This window comes from Hyperolius riggenbachi, chromosome 1 (genome assembly GCF_040937935.1).
Source record: "Hyperolius riggenbachi isolate aHypRig1 chromosome 1, aHypRig1.pri, whole genome shotgun sequence".
In the NCBI taxonomy this organism is placed as follows: Eukaryota; Metazoa; Chordata; class Amphibia; order Anura; family Hyperoliidae; genus Hyperolius; species Hyperolius riggenbachi.
The window spans coordinates 140,988,404-141,015,719 of record NC_090646.1 but is presented as its reverse complement, the minus strand read 5'-3'; the positions used below and the strand labels follow the sequence as shown (position 1 = coordinate 141,015,719).

General features: G+C 44.2%; 1 protein-coding gene and 1 long non-coding RNA gene across 3 annotated transcripts in view; one reads left to right on the top strand and one right to left on the bottom strand.

The window, feature by feature from the left end:
• FGL1 (fibrinogen like 1) overlaps nt 1-23,179 on the top strand; it is a 50,415-nt gene extending 27,236 nt beyond the window's left edge. For both annotated transcript variants that reach the window (XM_068268663.1, XM_068268674.1), the window contains exons 4-8: nt 8,432-8,591; nt 12,797-12,894; nt 15,581-15,669; nt 19,088-19,275; nt 20,708-23,179. In XM_068268663.1, the coding sequence (XP_068124764.1) occupies nt 8,432-8,591; nt 12,797-12,894; nt 15,581-15,669; nt 19,088-19,275; nt 20,708-20,867 (695 nt within the window). In that variant the 3' untranslated portion in view covers nt 20,868-23,179. The remainder of the gene's footprint in view (nt 1-8,431; nt 8,592-12,796; nt 12,895-15,580; nt 15,670-19,087; nt 19,276-20,707) is intronic.
• On the bottom strand, nt 1,277-6,850 carry LOC137567092 (uncharacterized). Its single transcript, XR_011030973.1, has 2 exons — nt 5,160-6,850; nt 1,277-1,703 (listed from the first exon to the last, which is right to left on the bottom strand). It is a non-coding gene; the product is annotated as an uncharacterized lncRNA (long non-coding RNA).
• Nucleotides 23,180-27,316: the final 4,137 nt, after the last annotated feature.

Genomic DNA, 27,316 nt, shown 5'->3' with positions numbered 1-27,316 from the left:
TATTTCACTAATTTTTGTGCTACAAGTACACAAAAGCAAACCCGTCCCTGCATGATCAGGCAAACTTTTAAAATGAACAACAACCAAGGAGTCCTGGAAAAAGGAAGCTACACCATCAATAATAATAATAATTCAATACTGTTTTTCCTTGGAATACAAGACGCACCTAGGTTTAGAGAACTAAAACCAGGGGAAGAACAATAGAAATAACAATAATATTTATTTAGCGCTTTTCTCCCTGGGGACTCAAAGCGCTGTGACCCTGCATTATGCAGTCTCAAAGGCTAGGGAAAAGAGGTGAGTTTTTAGCCTTTTTCTAAAGCTGTCCAGCGAAGGAGCCTCTCGTACTGATTGTGGAAGCGAGTTCCATAGAGTAGGGGCTGCGTAGGAAATGGCCCGAGCACCAAATGTTAGGTGTATCCTGGGAATAACCAGCTTCATATTGTTGGCAGAGCGGAGGGTGCGTGGATGGGCATAAAGTTCCAATAGAACCGCTATGTATTTGGGTCCCATGTGGTTTAGAGCCTTGAATGTCAGCAGGCAGATCTTAAAATTGATCCTCCATTTTACTGGCAACCAGTGAAGAGTTTGCAGTACTGGGGTGATGTGTGAGCTGCGGCGGGGAAGGGAGTGGGGGGGGGGGGGGGGGGCATTGGCCAGGAGTCTGGCTGCAGCATTCTGTACTAGCTGTAAGGGGCGCAGAACCTTATCTGTAGATCCGATGAACAGGGCGTTGCAGTAGTCTAGGCGGGAGGATGCAAATGCATGAACCAGGGCAGGTAGGTCTTCAGCTGGGATAAGGTGTTTGATTTTCACATCCTGCAGTCAGATGTGAGGTTCAGACCTAATTAGGGACCCACTCGTCTACAGAGTACCTAAAAATGACAGAGCATGTCATGTCAGACTCATTGGGAGGGGTGTGTCGTGTTGAATACTTACCTGATCCAATGTCTTTGGGTCACAGGTAATAATGCTCCACCCTCCTCCTTAGCAGTGCAGTCTTGGCCATGTTCCCCAAGACTGACAAAGCTCTTCGGAGACCTCCGGCTGCGTTGCCGCAGGCGTAGCAATGCAGATGGGTGTGGCCAGAGCCTTGGCTGCGATTTTGAAAAATAATCTGGGCCTATTCTGTGAGGAGATGAATAGCGATTACCCTTACCTAGCATTTAACTAGGGCCTGCACTGCCATAGAGGCAAAGGGGGCAATTGCCCCAGGGCCCCTCACCTCTGCAGGGCCTGTTAAAAGTAAATAAACTCACTTATGAGACACTCTTCATTCATTTGCCAAAATCATAGAAGTCTTTATTTCTTGTACAAGGGCGTTTTCTCAGTCAGCATGAGTATGGATTGTAGCTACACAAATCCTGCTAAGCAAAGAAAAAGCAAGCTCTTCCTGTGCGCAGAGGCTTTTAAACCTAATGAATATAATAAAATATTCCTCCCTTTGGGCAGTTCTTTCTGTTAAAAGTCCAATCAGCATGTCCAGTTCCTCCTTTTAGGTGGGGTTGTTCTTCCTCTGTGTCCCTCATGAATAAATGAAAGTGAACATGAAAGAGAAATCTTCTGACATCAGTTTCTTGTCTCATGTCCTTCAGAATCACCCATACTTTCAGAGAACTGGTTTAAACTGGTCCTCTCAACCTGCTGGCTCTGTGCTTGGTACAGAATGACACTGAAGGGGGGTTGAAGGTTGTTCTGGCTTACTGTGAAGGAATATGGAAAAAAACTGTACACAGTAAATGGTTCAAAATATATGCAGAATATATTTTCAGTGATATCGTGATAACTCCTCGGTTAACAATCTTTTTACTTAAAGTGTCACTCTAACACAATAATCTGATCTTGTGCATGTGGTCGTTATAGCCACGTAGGTTACACAGGATATACATGATATACAGGGTATACATAAAGATTAACAAATTTAATTATAAAATTCTTTCCACATTTCCCTCCTGTTTATAATTAATACTGTGGGTTGTGGCTTGATTACATATGTGTATAAAAGGAATATTTACATTCACATTTCTGTGCTTATGTTTACTTAAACCTCAGGTATCTGCAAATGTGTCTCCACTACAGGGGTTAGAGATTCAAGCAAACACAGCCTTCTACTCCCCTTTGCTGCAAATGGGTATGCACTACAGCAAGTCGGGGCATAGAAGTGAAATGATCAAAAACAAACATCAGGCTCTGACCGTGAGCTAGAGTTATTGCCTCACACGTTGGCCTGGCCATCTCCTTCCAGCATACCATCATAATCTCCTCCCAAATCACCGTATGCTTCTTCATCATGCTGTGCTAAGGCTGCATACATAGTAGTACTCATATGCTTATCTATCAACCTTGCAAAAAAAATGTTCTCAGCATTGGAAAAATACAGCAGGCTAGTAGGAACAGAACCATAAGAACAGTTAGGAATGCGATACCAAAACTCTGAAAAAAATGAAGTCCAGCTTCCAAACCAGTTCTGTAACCAGTCTGTTATAGGGTTTGAAACACCTGAGTTTCGTTTCAGCTCTTCGGATAGGTCTTTTAACTGCTGAAGAGCCACTGTCACTTTTCCATCAGGGGATGTATTATCTGGAATATAGGTACAACATTGTTCCCCAAAAAATTCACATACACCCCCCTTCTCTGCCAACAGCATATCTAATGCAATTCTATTCTGCAGTGCTGTTAATGATGTTGCTTTCAGTTGTTCTGCCAAACCTTCGATAGCATCTCTAGTATAATTAACAAATCTTTGCTGATTGTAATAAATGTAATTAATCCAATCTACATTTTTGTTAACTGTTGGCCATAGGAAAATGGACTCAAACCCTGCAGCAATTTGGTTCCTAGCCTTGAACTCGTCTGGCACCCCTCTGGGGACCCCTATTGCATCAATATATACATATGGGTCCAAACTCCCTTTTGGTGCCTCCCTTTTACTCCGGTGTACCTTTTTATCCACCAAAATTTTAAAGGACTCATAGGGCAATATAGTGACATGTTCTATCATCCAGACAGGGGCACACAACCCTTTCCATTCTGGTGGCAATGATGATTCTGCTTTGTTGGGTTCACAAGTCCACCAAGTATCTTCTAACTGCCATTTTGCTCCTAGGCTTAACCCTTTATCATTGGTTATATCCACTATTTCTCCACAATACTTGATCATTGAATGGTTACTGGGGGGCAGATCTATTATAGCACGTAAGATTGCTGGCTGTAGCAAATGCACGCTGCGGCGTGCCTGGTACCTTCATATGGACTCTCTCTGTGGTACAGTTCCGTGGTTGATTCACACTTATCATACTTTGTTTAATACATTCTAATTCAGACCCACTCGCCACTACTGATACCAGAGCAATCTGCGGTCTAGCCGCTGCACACACAATACAGTCAGACACATTCACTCGGTACATTCACTCGGTTTGCAGTAAAAATTGCCAAAGTAATCCAAAAATTAAAAATTCCACCGGTCACTAAAACTTTATCACTAGTCACGTTCATCTTGTTAATACTGTCCGGTGGGGATGGGTCAGTAGTCTCTTTGTCTATCCTGTCATTGCTATTCAATGGAGGTCGTTCAGTCATTGTCATTCCAGGACTCTTCTTCTTCTTTAAACATGCTATGGCTCTAACCCAACTTCCCCTATGTAGCCTTTTTAGGTATCTGTTCCCCCTTTTTTATCTCCTTTTCACCATGGTTCAAGATAAAGAACTACACCTGTGCCTTAGGAAGAATCCTCTAATATCTTCCCACAGCCTTTGAGATCGTGGTCGCACTGAGGTTCAAGCAAATGTTCCCGTCGCCTCAGGATCTCAAATTTCCGCCCCTCTTTACCCCGTGGTGCTAACTATCAAGAACAGATTGTATCTGGCTACTGTTTTAAAAGGAAATGACCGCTAAGCGTTCTTCTTGAGCAAGATTCAAACAACATTTCTTTTGTTTCAAAAGCCACCGAAGCTTCATGTGAGTGTTTGTAGCAAGCTGTGGCTCTGGATCTTTTAATTAATCTGGATCCGGAGGGCCCATGTGCGCCCTCTTGCAATGGCTTAAATGTTCCCATGTGGTTTTATTCTAATTTAGCCACTATCCCTCCTGTTGACACATGTAAGACTCATGTGTCATCACCACAAATAAATTGGACAAAATCAGTCAAAGGAAGGTTAGTAGGTCAGCAGTGTACAAAACGACCTGTAGGTAAAGTCTTAGACTGTAAGTCAGCAGAGGGAGTTGTAGTTGCATATGTCAGGACTGCCAAGTCGTTGCCACGGGAGATGAGGGGACTGGGATGTTGCACACATGTGAATGGCCAGTGTTGTGGGAGCCCGGAGAACATCCATGGTCTGTGGGACGGGTGGGCTCCTCAGTTGCTGACACCTAACCCTGCGGACGCCACGAAGCCGCAGACGTATGCATGATGGGAAAGCATACAGGCTGGTAGTGAAAACAGTAGGGGACGGAATCCCATATCGTAGGGTAAGTGATAAACACACAGCTTGAGCAAAGACGCAGAAAGAAGCTTATCTGTTCCACGATATTCTTCAGCTCACTACTGTAACACCAGCTTAGGTGTTGGTGTATTCCCTCCTGTGCACATAGAACTGATCCACAAAGATTTAATAATTGCCTTGCGGACAAGTCACTGCGCGCAGATGCGGACGGGAAAAACATCCTCTGGTCAATAAACAACACAGAAAACAAAAGTACAGGGGCCAGGGTGGTGCAGCTTTTTTGGACAATGAAGACGTAAATGCCCAAGCAAACTGGCTGTGCAGCATAGGCGGGGGGGGGGTGGGGCTGGTGGGGGTGGGGTTGGGCTCTTGGCAGAGAACTACAATCATGCATCCCTCTCTGCAGTCCGCCATTAGACAAGGCATTGTGGTCAAAATATCTCTATCAAAGTCATTTTACTGAACTCCTTCTAACATACCCACAATTTATAAAAATTTAATCAGATGTCAATCAAAACAGTCAATCAGTCGATGACAATGACCCACATACTACAGCAATACAGCAATCAATTGTTCCCAGAAACAAAAACAAAAATCATCATATTTTACTCTTATAATTGAAAGTAATATTTGCGGGGTTTCTCTCTCTTTTTTTTTTTATTTATCCCGCATTCTGGGTTTCACAAAATATATACATTAATTTCTTGCAAACAAACCTTTCATCTTGCTGCATGCATTTTCTCAAATCACTCCGTTCTGCTCCAATACACATACACACATCTAGGCTGGGACTAATAGTCCATGAAGCCTCTTGCCCCCTCCTCAAAAATGTGGGCGTAACTCATACCTTCTCACAGATTCCAGACAGAAACTCCACTCAAATTTCACAGAATTCAACAGTACAAACACATTTCAAATAACCGACATTTACAGACAAACAGTAAGAATCACTTTTAAACTTTCAATCTTCAGACGAACATCAAACAGACAGAGTATAAAACTTGTACAGACATTTGTATACTGTACAAACTACCCAACCGACAAACAGACAGATAAACAGCAGCTCATAACTTGTGGATTTCTCCTATAGGCCCCCCTCCTCCCCCTCTGCTGCACACTCCCTAGCGAGCTCTGGTGATTTAGATTTCAGAGCTCAGAATTCCCAGCTTCACATCTTACACACCACAACGTAACATTCTATTTTCATCAATAAATTCACTTACTCAGTTGCCTTCAGCTAGGGCAGAATTAATACCCTTAACCATACTTTGTCGCTGTTGACCTCGGGCCCTCTGGGGGCAATGCCGGGCCAGGTGATCTTTCGACCCACATTCAAAACATTCTCCGCGTTCTCTGCGACCTTCAAAATCCTTAGATCTGCGCTTTCGTGGGCGTGTGGAATGCCCATTATCATTCACATAACAACCATTCTCATCACTGCAATCATAAACATTTGTGGCAACTTTCTTCCCTTTCTTTTCCTTAATCCCACATACAGGGTGCCGGATACTTTTTAGAAAATCACTCGGTCCGCAGATTCTATGATCCACAACATTTTGTGTGACACACTTGCACAATCCTTCAGTCAAAACCTCACGTACAGCAATCCTACACCGTTCATAAGGGGAATCTGTCGTTTCAACAGCAGGGGGAGCTATACCTCTATATTTACTAAAAACCTTCATCACTGTATCCAATAGCTCATCTATGTCTGATGCATTAATACCATATTCCGCCTCATGTGTCTGGGAGGTCCCATTCACCTTTTGTGGGAGGGGCTGAGTTTGGTTTTGGGGAAGGTCCCGGGGAACTTGGTATACAGTAGATGGTACCTCCTCCAAGTCTTTGTTCTCCGTACTTGGCCCCTCCTCATATATGCCTCTAGTAGCCATCTTTGAGCTTCTGTTAAACAATGTTACTTTTCTAAAATCACATTACCCTGAGAATCTCCTTTAATTTGAGAAACAAGTTTCTTTACAGCTGTCAGAATACAGATACCCTAAAAAACACACCTTCATCATTAGTGGCCATAATTTTGCTTGTACCTTGACACACTCTTTACCTCCCCGTCCACGCACCTGTTAATGGAAGGATTGGTAGTCACCTGGAGCCCCTGTCCGCCCTCTTACTTGGGCACGGGGTACCTGACACAACTTCCGTGCGTTGAACTTCTAAGGAGAGGCACCTCCGACTAAGGCACTGACACAATCGGTGGTAGTAGATCCACTCCCGATATTACTGCCTGTTATGCGGCTGTATTCTGTCACAAAGACTTACAATTCCGCTGAGGCACACGGTAGCTTAGGAAACTGACCACAGATTGTGTCATGCAAAACAATATGACAACACATCAATACTTATACTTTAAACGCAGCCCTGCGTACGAGAAGTTACAGAAACAAAAGGTAGTACTTACAATTAAGAAGCTTTCAGGACACCCGAGAACTTTGTTTTAGAATCCTAAGCAGGCGATTTCACCGACCTTGGCTGAAGAAGTCTCACGGTTCGAAATAAACCGTACGTCACAAAGACGTGAGCTCCAGTTGCGTTTGGCCACCTGCTTTTTGAAGGAAACGTCGTCCCGGTGGGCTTTCACCAGCTTGTTATCAGATTCGCCAGTCGCAAACGCGCTCCTCGGACTCACGTTTCTGTGACTAGAGGTTTTCCGGTTCGATGAACCAGATGTTAAAAGTAAATAAACTCACTTATGAGACACTCTTCATTCATTTGCCAAAATCATAGAAGTCTTTATTTCTTGTACAAGGGCGTTTTCTCAGTCAGCATGAGTATGGATTGTAGCTACACAAATCCTGCTAAGCAAAGAAAAAGCAAGCTCTTCCTGTGCGCAGAGGCTTTTAAACCTAATGAATATAATAAAATATTCCTCCCTTTGGGCAGTTCTTTCTGTTAAAAGTCCAATCAGCATGTCCAGTTCCTCCTTTTAGGTGGGGTTGTTCTTCCTCTGTGTCCCTCATGAATAAATGAAAGTGAACATGAAAGAGAAATCTTCTGACATCAGTTTCTTGTCTCATGTCCTTCAGAATCACCCATACTTTCAGAGAACTGGTTTAAACTGGTCCTCTCAACCTGCTGGCTCTGTGCTTGGTACAGAATGACACTGAAGGGGGGTTGAAGGTTGTTCTGGCTTACTGTGAAGGAATATGGAAAAAAACTGTACACAGTAAATGGTTCAAAATATATGCAGAATATATTTTCAGTGATATCGTGATAACTCCTCGGTTAACAATCTTTTTACTTAAAGTGTCACTCTAACACAATAATCTGATCTTGTGCATGTGGTCGTTATAGCCACGTAGGTTACACAGGATATACATGATATACAGGGTATACATAAAGATTAACAAATTTAATTATAAAATTCTTTCCACAGGCCCCCCCGAGCCTCTGGACCCCGCCAAGTTATCTCTCCCAACTGCTCCCCAGGACCCGACTGCAACGTCCGTGCACTCTTAGCCACTAACATGCGCCAGACTGGATTAAGAAGGGGCAGAAAGCATGGCTGAAGAGTGCATGGATGGTGCAGCCACTGCCAGCTGAGAAATCTAGTGAGTCAGAGGAATATCATCCACCAGGCATCCTAGGCAGGCGCTTGGGGCCTAGTGGGTGTCAAGGGGCCCACCTGCTGCCTTCTGTGACCTTTCTCCATAGTTTACCAAAGGGACAGCAAGTGGGCCCCAAATCTACTACCTCGCCTAGGGCCCCATTATAGCTTAATCCATCTCTGTAGTGAGTGATTAGTTCTGCTACAGAGGGGGCCCGCGGAGCAGCGGGGTACTGATCTGGGGTGGGGCACAGTGACACATGCACACGCCACTCATGGTAACTGTTTAAGTTTGTCCCAGGGAGCACTAACCAAACCTTCACATTTACCCGGCCTAACCTTTCACACTACAAATAGGAATATTTGCCTGTTGGCTTTTTACATCTATGTTTACATTGTAAACATTAAGTGTTTTATTTGGTGCAGACTGTGGTGAAATTTACAATGATGGTCACAAGCGGAGCGGCTTTTACAAGATAAAACCCCTGCAAAGCAATTCTTCATTCTCTGTTTACTGTGACATGACCGAAGGAGGAGGGTGGACCGTTTTTCAGAGACGCTCTGATGGAAGCGAGAACTTCAATAGGTAAATGTGCATTATCATCCCACCTTACGCTGAAACATTAAGGCATAGAAAAAAATAAAAGTTTAAAACCTTCCCTTAAAGTGAAACTCTACTCTTGTTATAATGCTTTGAACATACCTGTATATATTTCTTTTTGATAAAGTAGAGTGTACCTTTGGTCAGAATAATGTGAGCGACTATCATATTATTCCCTTCTCATTTAAAGCTTCTTATGGTCCTTGGTCCTCTTTTTCAACTGAAGTGAGAGGGATATGGAGGCTGCCATTTTTATTTGTGTTTAAGCAATACCAGTTTCCTGGCTGTCCTGCTTATCCTCTATCTCTAATACTTAGCCACAAACCCCGAACAAGCATGCAGCAGATCAGGTGTTTCTGATATTATTGTCAGATCTGACAAGATTAGCTGCATGCTTGTTTCTGGTGTGATCCATACACTACTGCAGCCAAATAGATCATCAGGGTAACTGGTATTGTTTAAAAGGAAATAAATATGGCAGCCTCCATATTCTTCTCACTTCAGTTGTCCTTTAAAGCCAAATCTCTATTCACTTCCCTGGAACAATGGTGAAGGTAAAACAAATGGCCCAGCCATCCATGGCACTTTTGAGCATTTGGAAAATGTACAACGGTCAAGCTCTTTCAGTCAAGGTTGTTGCACTCACCTTGCTGTCCTCCTCATTCTGGAAGGGGTGGCATGTGACAGCCATCTTTAAATAGCTGAAAGATATTCAGCACTGGTGGCAGTGAAGAAAGCTTTAAACTAAAGTAGAAGAGGACTGGGAACCAAAGGGTGCATTCAAATGTGTTTTTAGCTATTAATGTGTATCTAAACTTTCACTTAGGCTGGTTTTACATCTGAGATCAGTAGTGCGATGAGGTGCAAGCACCGCACAAATCAGCCTTCATATGACCCCGCACCACCGAGCAGCAACAAGGTCATATGCATAGCGCCGCCCCCGGCTAGTGTTGTACTCCTTGCTGGGCAGGAAGTAAGTCACTGGGGTTTCCATCGTCCACGCATGCACTGCATCGCACTGCGTTCCAGACGTTTACACTTACTGCGTCGCCCATTGACTTGCATTGCTGCATAATCCATGTGGTTACGGTATACAGACCTTGCATCGACAATGCAGCAGTTTGGATACTTCCAGTGCACCACATTGCATAGTGCTAAGTGTGCAAATCTTCATAGACTTGCATGGCCCTTGCGGCGGGGAAGCGGAACGTGGGGCGACGCAGGGCACAAGTGTAAAAGGGGCCTAAATAGTAGTGGCTGGATAGTGTAATGGTTAAGGGATCTGCCTCTGACACAGGAGACCTGGGTTCAAATCTCAGCTCTGCTTATTCAGTAAGCCAGCACCTATTCAGTAGGAGACCTTGGGCTAGTCTCCCTAACACTGCTACTGCCTATAGAGCGCGTCCTAGTGGCTGCAGCTCTGGCGCTTTGAGTCCGCCAGGAGAAAAGCATGATATAAATGTTCTGTGTTTGTTTTGTTTAAATTAAACAAATTAAATCTTTCCCCTAACCCACTCAGTGTTGAATGAGAGGGACAAAACTTGGCACTGCTATGGGTAGTTCTTTACATAAACACCAGTGCAGTGCATGCATTCAGCATCATCTTAGCAACAAGCAGCTGGACGGCATGTATTTCATCTAGCTCTGATACTTCCTTTTTCCAAGCTGGAAGAAGGAAGTACCGGAGCTAAATGAAAACGCATACCGTCCTGCTGTTCAGTGCTGAAATGATGATGAATTTGTTTGTCCTGGTCCCAAACACTGTAATGTTGAATTTAAACAACACTTACAAGCACCACCAGGTGTCACACACTTCTCCCATGGCTTTATGCAAGTTTAGAGTACTCCTCTGTAGAAGGCGTGCATGAGAAAAGGGTGCCAGGAAAAAAGGGCCCGGTTGGATAACGAAATGGCGCCGGTGGATAACAAAATCTCAATTACAATAAACATCGTTAACGAAATTGTTTAACAATAAACACCATTTTAAAACAGACTGGAGTTGATAACAAAAATATATTAACATTAAAAAATGTAACGTAATTCAACAATGCAGCTTAACCCTACTCTCACACAGCACCCTCCCTGGGTGGTGCCTAAAACTAACCACTCCCCTGGTGGTGCCTAACCCTAACCACCCCGTCAGCCACAAGAGGCCTATTGTCACACCATTGTTTAAAACAGTCGTGCTTCTGAAGCAACTGGCCCTAAGATAACACTTACCTTGCTCCGTGCAGATCTGTGCACAGCAGAAGCAACTTACCAAACCTCCAGGTGCCATCTCCTACATTGCCTGCAGATCTCAGTGGCTTTCTTGTGTCTTCTGTGTATGGCTCTGGAAATGTGCATGTGATCTGATGCCTGTCAGGTGACCAGGGCCGGCGCTACCATAGAGGCAAAGGGGGCAATTGCCCCAGGGCCCCAGAGCTTGTAGGGGCCCCCAGTGGCTACAAGAGGAAAAAAAATGTTTCAAATCGACCTTATAGTTTTTGAGAAAATTGATTTTAAAGTTTCAAAGGAAACAAAATACACATTTAAAAACCTGCCAACTTTAATGGTTAATAGCAAATCCACCTTAAATGCTAGAAACCCTAAATTCGCAGGATATGTTAAGGAGATCATTGGGAATAAGAGGAAAAAACAATTTTTCAAAAAGACCTTATAGTTTTTGAGAAAATCGATTTTAAAATTTCGAAGGAAAAAAGTATACTTTTAAATGCGGTAAATGTCACTTTTAGTAGCAAACCTAACGGTAGTGTAATTTTACATGCATCAAAAGAAAGAACAAAAGATTTCCTGACAGGGTATCCAGGGGGTCTATACGCAGCCGCAGTGCTTTGGCCAGGGATCGCTATACAGCCGCAATATGGCTGTATAAAGATCCCTGGCATTTTTTCCATTGTTGCTTAAACCGGCCCTGCAGGTGACACTTCCGGAGCATTACATGGACACAGCAAAGCCGATGGGAGCTGCATGAAGTTTAAAAGAAGGCGCCGGGTGGTTTGAGAGGTCGCTCCTGCTCTGCAACACTTTGCAAAAGGCTAAAGTTCTGCCCATTCTCCCCCTCAGGCATGCCGGTTTTTGATACTGTTATTAAGATCTACCTTTCCAGTTCATTTTGCCACCAGTTAAGATTTCCTAGACATAGCATATGATTCAAAGTTCTTCATTTTCTGCTTATATGATTGGAACAATATGTTGTAGTTTTCTCCTTTATTTCTCATAGGAAACTGAAATCATATGTTTTCCGATCAGTCTTATTGCCCACTTTGATGTATGTGAGTTTCTGACTTTAACGTCCCAACACTGAAGCAGGATGCAGATTACAGAGAGGCAATATATTTGAAGAGCCATCTGTAAACTAAAGAAAAATAATGCTAGGAGATAGATCATATGGTTCAAATTGAAGGTAGCTCCTGTACAGGAAGAAATGGAACAGGCACAACTGAGGTGGTTCAGACTAAGGGAAGGAGTTTTTCTGATCATTTTTTCTCTAAAAATTTAATTGTGTAGACTAATGCAATTTTCTCAATTTTCAATCATTTTTTATTTATGGTTGGTGAAAAATTGAGCACATGTGAGTGTGATACATTGGTCAGACTGAAATGTTACAGTCAATCAGAAAAATTGGTAATTATTGAATTGAAAAGAAATGTAAAAATGTTATGGCGTGTGGCCATGTTTAGAGAAATGCCTGGAAGTCTAAAAAGAAAGCCCAATATCTTCTGAATTCCCAGGGCTTCCTCTGTAGCATGGCAGTAATGGGGGCAGGAGGGCATTTTATCCGGTTGTATGGCCCCTACTCTCAGTGTCCACCAATGTGCAACATGAAGAAATTGCCTCACAATATTTCCAAACTCATTCATTGCTGGTTGCAAATGTTGATTATAAAACATTTTTAATCATTCATATTTTCCTCATCAGGGCTGTTGCTTTATTAAGTTTCCTTCACGCTGGATACACACAAAAATAGAAATGATTTTCTGATGTTACCTTCCCAAAATTGATCCCATTATCGATCAGGAGCTGATGGGAAAAAATGAAATAATCAGTTTGATCCTGTCAACCGGACGGGAAGTTGTATGTTGTGTCCCCAGCATTATAAAGGCATGAAAGTACTGGTCTGAGCAATCGTTTCTTGTCTGCATTATATATTCTTCTAACAAATGACCATGTGGTGTTTTCACATAAAGGAACTGGACTGACTATAAAGAAGGATTTGGAGACTTTTCCACAGCGAAAGGAGAATTCTGGCTGGGAAATGACAATCTACACTACCTAACATTGCAAGGTATGTGCTAGAAACATACCACTGACATAAACATGAACAGTTATTGTGCATACATTACACTGGTTGTTGTGCTGTCAAGATGGGAAATGTTACCTCTGTGGTGGAAAGCAGCGCAGCTGCTTTCGCACCTGATGTCACCTCCGCGGCCACACCATCCCGGGTGTCGCTTCCCGACTCAGGTGGGACAGGTGTCTCTGTTGCACAGCAGCTTAGGTCCACACGCCTGCGCATGGAGCAAAAGGACCTTTATGGGCATAGGAGACAGATCAGCTGACATTGTGGTCAGCTGACTTCTACCTGTCAATCTACTTTGCTGGTTGGTTCAGCCTCTTGGGCGAGGCTGCTTGAATCTGCCTTCAGTATTTAAACCTGGAGTTGTTACTCCATCCTTGTCTGCTGTCGTGAATACTAGTGTGTTAGCGCTCAGACCTTAGACTAGTTCCGGTGTGTTTTGATCTGGGAGGAAACCAGGGATTTCACACAAGACTAGGACTATTGTTATATTGTATATTGTGGTGAGGTTCCTGTTGATGATAGATGTATATGCAGTGTTTGCGATATACATCTATAGTTAGTTCATTATTGTATCATTCTGTTATTGATTACCTGTGTATGACTCTGGCTAAACTCTGACTCTGATCTCGCTTACTGATTCTGTACTTCTGCCTATCTGCCTTAAAGTTGTTGAACCTCAGCCTGATTACCGATTACTCTTCCGCCTTACGATTTCGGTACTGTTGCTGACCTCTCTGTTGTCGAACCTTGCCTGTCTGACCATTCTACTCACCAGTGGGCCCTCGCCACTGGTGAGGTGTGCTATATACCCAACAGCTCCTCTGGTGCGGTATCACTACTCTTCCTTAAAGTGACTAATAGTACCTTACCAGCTCCACTGGTATGGTCTAGCTAAACTATACAGTCACGAGCTCTGTTAATTAGATTGTCACTTAAACTGATAGTACCTTACCAGCTCCTCTGGTAAGGTTTTGCCAAACTATACAGTTGCCGTGACTGACGGTACCTTACCAGCTCCTTTGGTAAGGTCTGACCTATTTATACGGTTTCTGTAACTGATAGTACCCTGCCAGTTCTACTGGTCTAGCCAAACTATACAGTTACCGTATCTGTTAGTACGTTCCCAGAACCCCAGGAAGTCTGGCCGTATTTAGCAGTGCCTTGTAGCTAGTGCCAGCCAGCACCTCTGAAGGGGCCTAGCCTTTATTAGTTTCAGCTAGTGCCAGCCAGCACCACTGAAGGGGCCTAGCCTTATTGGTTTCTGACGAGTGCTCCACTGATGATCACTCGTTAATTACTCTTCATTCCCACCAGCTCCACTGGTGAGGTGTTCACTAACCTGCAGTACAGTCTTAATCACATGCTCCTCAGGTGATCACTAGTTGCAGTATTGTTTGTATCACCTGCTCCTCAGGTGTCCTCTAGGCTGCAGTACCGTCCTAATCACATGCTCCTCAGGTGATCACTAGTTGCAGTATTGCTTGTATCACCTGCTCCTCAGGTGTCCTCTAGGCTGCAGTACCGTCTTAATCACCTGCTCCTCAGGTGATCACTAGGCTGCAGTACATTCTGAATCACTCGCTCCTCGGGAGATTCTATCTCCTCAGTATCAGTATCTCCAGCTTGCTGGGGCTTGTACGCTATTATACAGTCAGTGTACTGATTATGTACTGGCTATACTTGTATTATTGGTGATTCTGCAGATCACCACATAATCGAGTATAGCGTCTGTATTATTGGTGATTCTGCAGATCACCATATAATCAGACACGGCACCCCACCGTTACATGTGCATTTTAAGAATGTGTATATTTGTTCAATGGATTTAGCATTCTAAAAGTCAGTGGCGTAGCAATAGGGGTTGCAGAAGGCTCAACCGCACCAGGTCCTTTGGGCCAGAGGGGCCCCATAAGGCCCTCCCTCAACTGCAGTATTAGCTCTCTATTGGTCCTGTGCTTGTAATTATCACTTCTATTGTTGCTTTGAATAGTGGTAATCATTAACAAATTGTTCCCCATCCCCTTCTTGCACCTCAGACACTGCGTTGTCCTTGGTAGGTTTTGGTGCACTGTATCAATTGTTATGTATAGACTGCTTGGGGGGGGGGCATGTAAAACTTGCACTGGGGCTCATATCTCCTTAGCTACGTCACTGCTTAAAGGGATACTGTAGGGGGGTCGGGGGAAAATGAGCTGAACTTCCCCGGGGCTTCTAATGGTTCCCCGCAGACATCCTGTGTTGGCGCAGCCACTCACCGATGCTCTGGCCCCGCCTCCGGTTCACTTCTGGAATTTCAGAATTTAAAGTCTGAAAACCACTGTGCCTGCGTTGCCGTGTCCTCGATCCCGCTGATGTCATCAAGAGCGCACAGCACAGGCCCAGTATGGTCTGTGTCTGCGCAGTACACTTCCTGGTGACATCAGCGGGAGCGAGGACACGGGCGTGCAGGCGCAGTGGTTTTCTGACTTTAAAGTCAGAAATTCCAGAAGTGAACTGGAGGCGGGGCCGGAGCATCGGTGAGTGGCTGCGCCAACACAGGATGTCTGCAGGGGACCATTAGAAGCCCCGGGTAAGTTCAGCTCATTTTCCCCTGACCCCCCTACAGTATCCCTTTAAAGTTTAATATGAATTCTATTATCAATATCTCTTCTTGTAATTTCTCTGTTACTAGATGACTACATATTAAGAATTGACCTCCAGGATTTTGAAGGACAAAGGAGATTTGCTGACTATAAAAGCTTTAGAGTTGGTGATGAACAGGTAATAATGGCAAAGGGCTGATTACCATAATGTAGACACTTTTAGTTTTTTAGTTCCAAATCATACATTTTACCAAGTTCAAATTAGTGGAATAGATACTAGGGAGTACTCTATAAACCACAAATGCCCTAACTATATACCAGTGATGGCTAACCTTGGCACTCCAGCTGTGGTGGAACTACGAGTCCCATGAGGCATTGCAATACTCTGACAGCTCTAAACATAACTTGGGGAGGCAGCGGCATGATGGGATTTGTAGTTTTGTCACAGCTGGTTAGCCGTCACTGCTCTATACCGTTTACCTGAAAATAAGACCTACCGTGGAAATTAGCAGAAATTTTGAGCATGCTCGAATTATAAGCCCTACCACGAAAACAAGCCCTAGCTGCAGTTAAATGTAAAGTAAATTTAAGCCATTCCAGGTATACATGCAACCCCCTGATTTGCCCCCAAGGCACTGGACCGTCATATCAGAGATGGAGGAGGAAGGCAGGAGCAGGCTTATAGTGATTGCTGTGTGGATCGAGCACCGGTCCTGTCATCCCAGCACACAGCAAGGTTATCAGCTGTGTGCAGGGATGACAGGACAGGTATCTGATCAGTACATTACCATGCAATCCAGAGGAGGAAGAGCTAGCCAGCATGCGGGGACACAGTGCTGCAGTGCCTATCTGGTACTGGTCCTGTCATTTCAGCACACAGCTAGGTTACTTATCAGCTGTGTGCAGGGATGACAGGACAGGTGTCTGATCAGTACATTACCATGCAATCCATAGGAGGAAGAGCTGACCAGCATGCGGGGACACAGTGCTGCAGTGCCTATCTGGTACTGGTCCTGTCATTTCAGCACACAGCTAGGTTACTTATCAGCTGTGTGCAGGGATGACAGGACAGGTATCTGATCAGTACATTACCATGCAATCCAGAGGAGGAAGAGCTAGCCAGCATGCGGGGACACAGTGCTGCAGTGCCTATCTGGTACTGGTCCTGTCATTTCAGCACACAGCTAGGTTACTTATCAGCTGTGTGCAGGGATGATAGGACAGGTGCCTGATCAGTACAGTAGCATACCTTTGGATTCAGCAGAAGAAACAGGTGGCACAGTGGGGGAGGCAGGAGGACACACAGCACAGGAACACAGGGATTGGAGAGTTATGATGATGATTATGCAGGATGTGATGAAATGGCTGTATATGAATTAATTAAATGTAATTGGAAGAAATTCATGATGGAATTCTGTGTTTGGACATTTGCATTTGAAGAGTTATGATGATTTTCCAGAATGTCATAAAATTTGAAATACACTTTCACTTTTTGTCCAAGAATATTTGTTGTCACCTGAAAATAAGCCCTAGCATATCTTTTGGAGCAAAAATTAATAGAAGACACAGTCTTATTTTTGGGGAACACTCCAGACATCAGTAATTGGATTTTTAACAGAAATGTTATAGTTATGTCACTAGATTTTTAGGTGGCCAGTGCCATCTGTAATGTGTAATACTCACTTTTTGTACTGTGAACATTCTGAAGTTTAACCATAACTAAGGACCTGGGTAACGTCTGGCGTGGCACTGCAATGCAGGTGGCCATATGTTGCTCTTCATGACAGCACGGACTGCATTCAACTATACTGAATGGGACTGGCTGTGTACATGTACTGTCTGTACATGTCAGAGCGCATTGCTGTGAAATGATAAGTGTATCCATCAGATAGCGTTATCAGCTCAGTGATGTGACGGTGTGCCCAGGCTCTGGGGCCTCGTTCACATCATACGTGCTGCCATGCGCATTTCAGCAGAGCGTATGGTGTGCAACATGTAAGAACGCCAGAAGTGCATAGACAGCACTTCTGCCATTCACATCATGGCCTCGATTCACAAAGCCGTGATAAAGGCTATCACGGGCGTAATAAACTTAGCACGCGGGTTAGCACGCGTACAGGTTTGTGCTCGCAATAGTAAAGGTTTGCGCACATTAACTTTCCCGTTCACGCACTGACATATGGGTTAGCGCGTGAACGGAAAGTTAATGCACGCAAACCTTTAATATTACGCGCGCAAACCTGTACCTGCAGGGCCAGATTTGTACTCTTTACCGCCCTAGGCCACTGTCACCAGCCGCCTCCCTTCAATATGACCCTTGCCCCTAGTATAGGTAGCCTGATGACCCCCCCCCCCCCCAAGTATGGGCATCCCGATGACTCCTCCCCTCTTTCCCTCCAGTATAGGTGGCCAGATAACCCCTCCCCTTCTCAGGCAGCTAGCAGTAGAATACCACGGTCAGGCGCTCGCCTGATCTCCCTGCATTGCAGCATTTGCAAGCTTGCAAATCTGCACCAGTTTAGCCTGCTGCTTTGGTGCCCTTCCTTCTGTGGTGCCCTAGGCCATGGCCTAGGTGGCCTAGGCCTAAATCCGGCCCTGTGTACGTGTGCTAACCCGCGTGCTAAGCTTATTACGCCCGTGATAGCCTTTATCACGGCTTTGTGAATCTAGGCCATGATGTGAATGGCAGAAGTGCTGTCTATGCACTTCTGTCGTTCTTACATGATAGCATTTATCATGGCTTTGTGAATGGAGGTCCATATGTGCTGCGCAGCAGTGCGATGTGCTATCGTATTGCTGCATACATTTTCTGCAAAGCGCATTGCTGATGCGCATTCATTCATGTAGTGAATGGGATCAGCAGGGCACAACGGCATGCGATCGTGCGCATTGCGTTCCAATCGCACGCCCATTCTGCGTTATTGATGTGAACGAGGCCTAACATCAGATACAGAAAGCAGCCCAGCGTGCTGCTAAGGCAAAGTAGTAACAATGTTTACACCATAGTTTTTTTAAAAGGAAACCCGAGGTGAGAAATATACAGAATATGAAGGCTTCCATATTTATTGCCTTTTAAACAATACCAGTTGACTGTTAGTCCTACTGATATTTCTGGTCAGTAGTGTCTGAATTACACACCTGAAACAAGCATGCAGCTAATCCAGTCAGACTTGAGTCAGAGACATCTGACCTGCATGCGTGTTCAGGGTCTATGGCTAGTATAGTACACACAATGCAATTTTCCATCAGATCGACAGTTGAATCAGTTATTTCCGACAGGTCCGATCTGCTTTCCGATCGTCTTTCTGATGAGTTTTGTGTAGAAGTTATAGGAAAATCAGATCTGACCTGTCGGAAATAATCGATTCAACCGTCAATCTGATGGAAAATTGCATTGTGTATACCAGGCATTAGAGGATCAGCAGAACAGCCAGGCAATGTGCGTGGTTTAAAATTAAATAAATATGTATACCAGGGAAGTTTAAAACATAGTAAAGAAAATAAAATCTGTACTCAATTTTAACTGAGTACGTAATAAATGAAGAAACCAGTACTGTCAACCACAAACATATTGTTCCGCCTTTCACTGCTTCCAGAGTGCATACCAGATTAGCTGTGGAGCATACACTGGCACAGCAGGAGACTCTCTCACTGGCGGATTCAACCCAGAAGTGCAGTGGTGGGCAAACCACAATGGAATGAAATTCAGCACTTGGGACCAAGACAATGACAACTATGAGGAGAACTGTGCAGTAGAGGATAAAGGAGGATGGTGGTATAACAGGTAACAGCTGTTTATAAAAAAAATAACAAACAATTATTATTATTAAATACATGCACACACCTGTTCATAAATCCAGTGACCTTTTTTCTTTGAGGCACCTTTTACACTTTTTTTTGTGTTGCGTTTCCCTTTCTACAGGCAGGGTAACACAACAGCAAAAAAAAGTGTGTGGGGCCCAGTATACTGTCTGCGTCGCACTGGAAGTATCCGATACGCCGCCGACCCACTGCAAAGTCAACAGCATGTTACTGCATGACAGCTGAATGCATTAAAGTCAATATGCAATGCAGAAAATTTAACTTTGTGGAGCGGTGACGCAGAACAACACAAATACGGCGGGGAAGCCAGGAACCCCAGTGATGTACTTCCTGTCCAGAAGGAAGTACATCACTGGGCGAGGGGTGGTGACAGGCATGCGGCAGGTGTTCAAGTGGTGTGCAGGGGTGCTGTGCTATGCATATAACCCTGTCAGGGCATTCTGCTGCAGGGTCATATGAATCTAGCTTTTGGTGTTGTGGTGCGATGCAAGGGTGTGGCACACCGCACTGCAACACTTTCCCCAGATGTAAATCCTGCAGGTTTACCTCAGCTTTTCAAATAGAAGTTTTAGGTTCATTATTCATAACACATATTAAAATATAAACATTGCATTGTTTTTACTGAAAGAGAAACCGTAACCAAGAATTGATCTTCATCCCAAACAATTGCTGATACCCCCTTTCCCATGAGAAATAATTTCCTTTTCACAAACATCATTGGGGGGGTCTGTTTGGCTGACATTGTAGAGAAACCCCTCTCACAGTGATGTCAGGGCCATGGTTCTGACATGACACTGTGGGAGCCTTGTTGCATTGTGGGAAACAAAAGCTGTTTACAGCTGTTTCCAACTGCCAAAAAAGCAAGCAGCATCTCCTTCCACTGACATCACCTGCCAGCAGTAAAAATGTCACCATGTGATAAATGTCAAAAAAGCAAATCAAGGAGAGGAAAGATTTTACAATGGGCAAACACTGACTAAATCATTTATACATAATTATTGTAAAAATGAAGCACATTTTTATTACATTATTTTCACTGTACCACTTTAACCACTTTTGCCTCCTGGACGTACTAGCTACGTCCAGGAGGCCATGTGCGCGCGCTCCTGCGGCCGATCGCGCGCATTTACGCATGCTCCCGGTCCGGGGAAAAAACAAGATATAGATCAGTTCATTGTGACAAGTAGTGATAAAGTTGTAGGCTAATGAATGGGAGGTGAACATTGCTCGGATGCATAAAGTGAAAATGACTGACGGCTGAAGTGGTTAAATACTATACACTACAGTTGCATAAATTACATATATTCATTGGCGATGAATATTACCCACTTAAATGATATATACTTTATATATACAGTAATTATTAATATATATTTGTGTCGTATTTCCACCAGGTGTCACTCTGCCAACCTAAACGGCTTTTATTATAAAGGCCCTTACACCTCCAAAACAGATGATGGGATTGTTTGGTACACGTGGCATGGATGGTGGTATTCTCTAAAATATGTTGCTATGAAGGTTAGGTCTGTAAACTTTGAACCAAATGTTATTTGAGGTCTTCATTGAACTCTTGATATTACCGAGGCTCTATACAGCAACAATGTTATAATGCAAAATCTGTGTGATGATCTTGATTACTCGGGTTTTAAAGGACCACTGCTGCATAAAAAATTCAAAAACTTAAAACACATGCATACAAAATCACTTTTCCCTATGGTAAAAACCTAACAGATCTGACATATTTTTGACTAGCCCATCTCCTCAAGGGGGATTCCCAGCATTTCCTTGATCTCTTAAAGAACTACTAACATAGATACTGTCCTTCTGTAAACCCCACATACCTATAGAGCTTTTAGCCAGCAACACTAGAAAGCTTTTCAGAGGTCTGTCATCTGTGTGAAAAAAATGCTTTATTTACAAGCTGTTTGTAACAGTTTGTGTAAGTGTCAGCCTAGAGGCTAGAGCTATACCATGTATATAGGTTTCACTTATCTGTCTCTATTCACAGAGCATTGATTTACTGTTTGTTTCTGCCCTGCCCACACACACTGATTTCTCACAGATAATATGATAACAGTTGAGAGATTTGTCAGATACAGAAAAAGGATCTGAACAGAAGGACCTGTACTTTATTCCTGTTCTTGCATTCTTTCCCCCTCCCATTCAGAATGAGCTCCTCCTGTCTGTAAACTGTTTACTTTACACTGTGAGGCAGAGAGAGAGTGACACAGGATCAGGCACACAGAGCTGCAGCTGGTGAGTTATCTACACTATTTTAAGCTATATTTCTTCTTCCTATCATTCTGAACACATTTTACTCACAGTACTACAGCCAGTGAAGATTGTTTCTGTATGCTGGATGTGGTGGACACATCCCTCCATAGTAATGCCCACAGTGAAAACTGTTCCCTGTAAATGTCATATTTTCTTCACATACAACATGAAAAGATGAAAAATGCCTTTGTATTGCTATATGCTAGTAATTACTGGAAATATATGTGGCATTCCCTGGAAAGGATCTATACAAAGGTAACAGCCAGCCTTCCTACTTCTTTGCATACTGTTTTGGCAGTTAGACAGAGCAACTGCCATTCAGGAAGCACTTTTGAATATAAAGAAAACCCAGAGAATCCCCGATGAAGAGATGGACAGGTTCAAAACCAGTCAGATCTGTCAGATATTAACTACCTACAGTAAGTGGCAGTCAGTGACAGATTTACCCATAGGCAAAATAGGCTTGTGCCTACAGGCGGGCCCATCCATGAAAGGTGGCTCGCTAGCCACCAAAATGCCCTTTACTTCTCTCCCTCCCTGCAGAGTGCGAGCAGAGCAAAGACTCACCTGGGCCGCCAGCAATGACCGCTTCTCTACCCTGCATCGTCCCAGCATCATCTCCTAGGTAACAGCGGCATCTCCTTACTATGACGCACCGCTGCCAGTATGTGCTAGGAGATGACGCTGGGCGCACTGCAAGGGAGAGGAGCGGTCATCGCTGGCATGTCGGTCCCCAGTGAGTCTTCTGATTCTTAATGCTCCACTCGCACTCTGCAGGAAGGGAGCTAATTTACTGGCTACAAAGATGGGGGGGACACATCTATATATTACTATCTATAGGAACACATCTGACTATCTATAGGGGCTAATGGGGGCACATTTGACTATCTATAGGGGCTGATTGGGGGCACATCTCGTTATCTATAAGGGCTAATGGGGGCACATCTGACTATCTATAGGGGCTGATGGGGGACACATTTTGCTATATATAGGGGCACATCTGATTATCTATAGGGGCTAATGGGGACACATCTGGCTATTTATAAGGGCTAATGGGGGCACATCTGACTATATAGGGGCTAATCTGTAGGGGCTGATGGGGCACATCTGACTATAGGTGACAAATGGGGCACATCTATCTATAGGCACTTATGGGGGCATATCTGACTATAGGGGCTGGCGGGGGTCACAATTTAATAAGAAAAGGGGGTGTAATTTGAGGGGATGTGGCCTGCATTAAGGGGCATGGTTTAGGGCGCCAGAGCTTATGTATGTGCCTGTAGGCTCCTGAGCCCTGGCCAGAGAACAGGAAGTCAGGGATTGTTTAAAAAATAGTAGAGATTTTCTGCAGTTCTGAATTTTTTGCTTTATAGCAGCCAGAGGGTGGGGAGGAGGGTGCCACTGTGTGGGGAGGAGGGTACCAGTGGGTAGGAGGAGAGTGCCAGTGGGTGGGGAGTAGGGTTCCACTGGGTTGGGAGGAGGGTGCCACTGGGTGGAGAGGAAGGTACCAGTGGTTAGGAGGAGGGTGCCAGTGGGTGGGCAGGAGAGTGCTACTGGGTGGGGAGGAAGGTGCCACTGGGTGCAGAGGAAGGTACCAGTGGGTAGGAGGGGGGTGCCAGTGGGTGGGGAGGAGGGTGCCACTGGGTGGGGAGGAGGGTGCCACTGGGTGGAGAGGAGGGTACCAGTAGGTAGGAGGAGGGTGCACCTGTGTGGGGAGGAGGGTGCCACTGGATGGGGAGGTGGGTGCCACTCTAGGTGGGGAGGGAGGTGCCAGTGGGTAGGAGGAGGGTGCACCTGTGTGGGGAGGAGGAGGGTGCCACTGGGTGGGGAGGTGGGTGCCACTCGGGGTGGAGAGGAAGGTACCAGTGGGTAGGAGGAGGGTGCACCTGTGTGGGGAGGAGGGTGCCACTGGGTGGGGTGGTGGCTGCCACTCTGGGTGGGGAGGGAGGTGCCAGTGCATTACAGGTGGGTGCCATTGGGTAGGGAGGAGGGTGCCACTGGGTTGCAGTGACGGCGGTGAGTAATGAGTAATTTAGGAATTTGGTGAAGCCACTGATAGAATATTGACTAGAATATTAGATATTAGAATAGAGGAATACTCATACATTTACATTTGCCCCAAGTGCAATGAGGAAGATGCAGGATGGATACACATGTTTTGTTTTTTGTTTCAAAATAAAAGGATTCTAATAATGAATGATACCAGTTTTAGGAGATGTCTTTGAATGCCCTGTGGTCGCAGATCCAAAATTCATACTTTTGATTATTTCTTTTTTTTAATCTCAATGATAAAATATAGCAGCTTCCATTGTACAGTGTATGCCATTTTGCCAAAAGAGAAATTTGTTAAATTGGATCCTCCATCCATGCATAAATGGGTTTTAGCAGTTGATGCAGTTATGCCTATGGATATAGTTAAATGTATTATAAACAGGATGCGTTCTAAAAAAATGTGTAAAGATGTGGTATAGGAGAAAAAGAGAAGCATTTATAATTACCTGGGGCTTTCCCCAATCCCCTGTAGGCCGTGGGCTCCCTCACCGTCCTTCCAGACCTCTCTGTTTTCCTGCAGTCAGCTCTGGTAAATTCTTCACTTGCCCTGAGTCAAGCTCCATTGTGTATGCGGGGTCCCCCTTCCATCGCGCTCCCATGGCTTAGAGCTTTCTGTGTCAGCTTAGTTACTGTGTTAGCAAACTGCGCATGGACAGAACCGCACATGCACATCGGAGCATGACTGAGAGCAACTGAAGAATTTACTGGAGCAGATTGTGGGACAAAGGGGTGGCCCGGGAGGGCGGCAAGGGAGTCCATGGCCTACAGTCGACTAGAGGAAGCCATAGGTATACTTATAAATTCTACTCTTTATTTGATCTCAGGTTTCCTTTAAAGGGAAGCTTAACTCTAAAAATAAAATTAGCTTCACTTACCTGGGGCATCTACCAGTCCCCTGCTGCCATCCTGTGCCCTCGCAGTCACTCACAGCTCCGCTGGTCCCCCACCGCCAGCTAGTTTCATTTTTGCCAACTGCATTGCAGGTGCAATGCATAGAAATTTTTTAATGCATGTGTTAATGGCCACGATGGCTTGCTGCACCAGCGGAAATGCATACAAAAGTGCACGTGGCGGCCCGCCGACTCCAAGTCGGCAAGAATGAAACTAGCTGGCGGGGGGGGACCGGAGGAGCCATGAGTGACTGCGAGGGCACAGGATGGCTGCAGGGGGCTGGTAGTTGCTCCAGGTAAGTGAAACTCATTTTTTTTCTAGAGTTAAGGATCCCTTTTTAAGTACTCCACCTGGTACGCCTATGAACAATTGCAAGGTTCTTTGGGGAGACTGGAAATCTAAGTATCTAGAAAGATCTTTTGATGCCTAATCCAACTCAAAGACTCTTTTTGGGTTTTTTTTTTATTCCTCCCTATGTTAGCGCATTTTTGCTGGGAGTTGAAGGAGAGAATAAATGTGGGAGGGTCATTGATGGCAGGGGCAGTTAGGGTTTTTTCTTGTTCTATTTTCTTTTACTCCTATGTCACAAAAGGGGTGGTAATATGAAAAACTGCTAATAAAACTGTTCATAAAATAAAAAGACGTGGTATAGGCGGGAAGATTCAAATATATCTCAGTCTTATCTTACATCTGCTAATTAGGAGGAGAGTAGGAGTGATTTACTCCTACAGGAACAGGTTGTACATTTACTACATAAAAGAAACAGAGGTGTGTGTTCAAAACAAGCAAGCACCTGTCTTACAATGGCTGCAGAAATGTCTATTGACAACATTTTTAATGTTTACTGTTTGTGTTATTTTTATACCACAAATGTATGTTCTTTGAAACTTTCAATAAAATTTTGAAAAAAGACCCAGCATGAGGTAAATTACCAACTTGTGCTGTAAATACCTCAACAAATGTCAGTAAATGTCAATTCATGAAGACTACAACATGCGGTAGAGTCTAGAAATTTTACAGACTGTGCCAGACTGTGGGAAGCCATCCGTGACTCACAGAAGCAGAGACAGCTATGACTGACAGGAGCAGAGCCAATAGAAACAGCCCCTCTCTCCTGCAATTCCTCAAGTAATCAGATTTTGATAGGTAGAGAAGGCTTCTCGGGCAGAACAAGCTTTTCTACCCCCTAGGCAGCGAGCAGAGAGATTGGAATAAAAGAGGCTTCTCCTGCGGCCATTTAACCCCTGAGGTTTCTGTTTGAAGATGTGGAGGAGCTAGTGGGGAAATCACCTAAGCATGGCATGTGTAATGTCTCCTGGAAGTTCTTCCAAGCTTTGGCAATTAAATAAAATAAAATAAAACTAATGCACAGATTCAGAGCGAGCAGAGGCAGTATAATAAACATTTACATTCTAAAGGGATTTCGGAATGCCTCTTACTATTGTAATGCCCTCAATGCATGTAACAGCATGTAACAGCATGTAACAACACAGAGACACTCCACACTGCTCTGCTGTTACCAAACAAGTTTTTGTCTATTGAAGCCGGTAAATAACCGAACTTCTAATGCACCTGTAAACATTTCTATGAATTAGCACACAAAAGTCTAAAATACCGAATGCTGTATTTTAACATCCAGTTTTGTTTTATTGCACAGCCTTTTATGAATTGAGGCCATTATCAAAAAGCCTAGGAAAATAAAACAACATTTAAAAGAAAGTATGAAAAGAAGAGAAGTGAAGAAAAAGGAAAAAAAAAAAAAAAAAAAGGAAGAAAGAAAAGATCAGGGAAAGTAGGTTCATTCAATCAGTGGTCCACCTTTTCCCCTCCATCCTTTGCATCTGGGTATCCATATAGATATGTGACTAACTAAGAGCATTAAAAAAAGCTAAGACAATAAGAATTCCCCCTCATCAGAAAGAGCAAAAACCTCCCATCTCATCGATGTCTGTTCAAACTTCTCCTCCCTAACTTGTGGATAACTGGTTCTGAGTGTCCTTCAGCCAATCTAGGATTGTTGGAACCTGCCTGTTATGTTATATGGTTAGGGTATATGGTTAGCTTTGCAGCAGTGAGGATATGGCGCACCAGTAATTTCTTGTTTGTTTTGATGGAGAAATCTATTTTAAGCAAAAGAAGGGAAAGGAGACCATTAGAAACCTTAATATGACTAAGAGCTTTGATAATTTTGAAAATTGCATCCCAGAAGAGCTTGATTTTGGTGCAGCCATGCCAAATGAATAAAACAGCACTTATGAGGGCTATTATGCAAGGTACTGTACCACTAGCAGCAGTGAGCACACCTGTGTCCAAAAGCTAGTCAGTGCACTGGACAGTCAGTAGATAGACAGAACTGAAATATAACAATAGCAAGAAAACATTGTACCAGCCCTTATAAGGGCTCTTGGGTGTTCAGGACGCTGTACTAGCAGCAAGAAACTCCATTGGGGACACACAACAGAGGCCTATCTAACGCTTTCCCTGTTAGCAGCACAACTTTCTCCCTACATTCCTTCACAGGAGCTACACACAGAGTGTAAAATGGATGCCGTGCTGGCGTTTTTATAGGAGGGGTGTGGTCCAGGAGGGAGGGATAGCTGATTAGCTGCCATGAGCCTGCTGACTCTAGGGTGAGGGGTCAAAATTTGGCTCCATGATGATGTATAGGATGTCAGGCTCGGCCATGCTCTGTGCAGTGGAAACTCCAAAATACGGAGACGCCCATTATTTGATGCAAGTGATGTTTATTTACAGTGAAATGTACATGCAATATTCGAAGCAGGGTT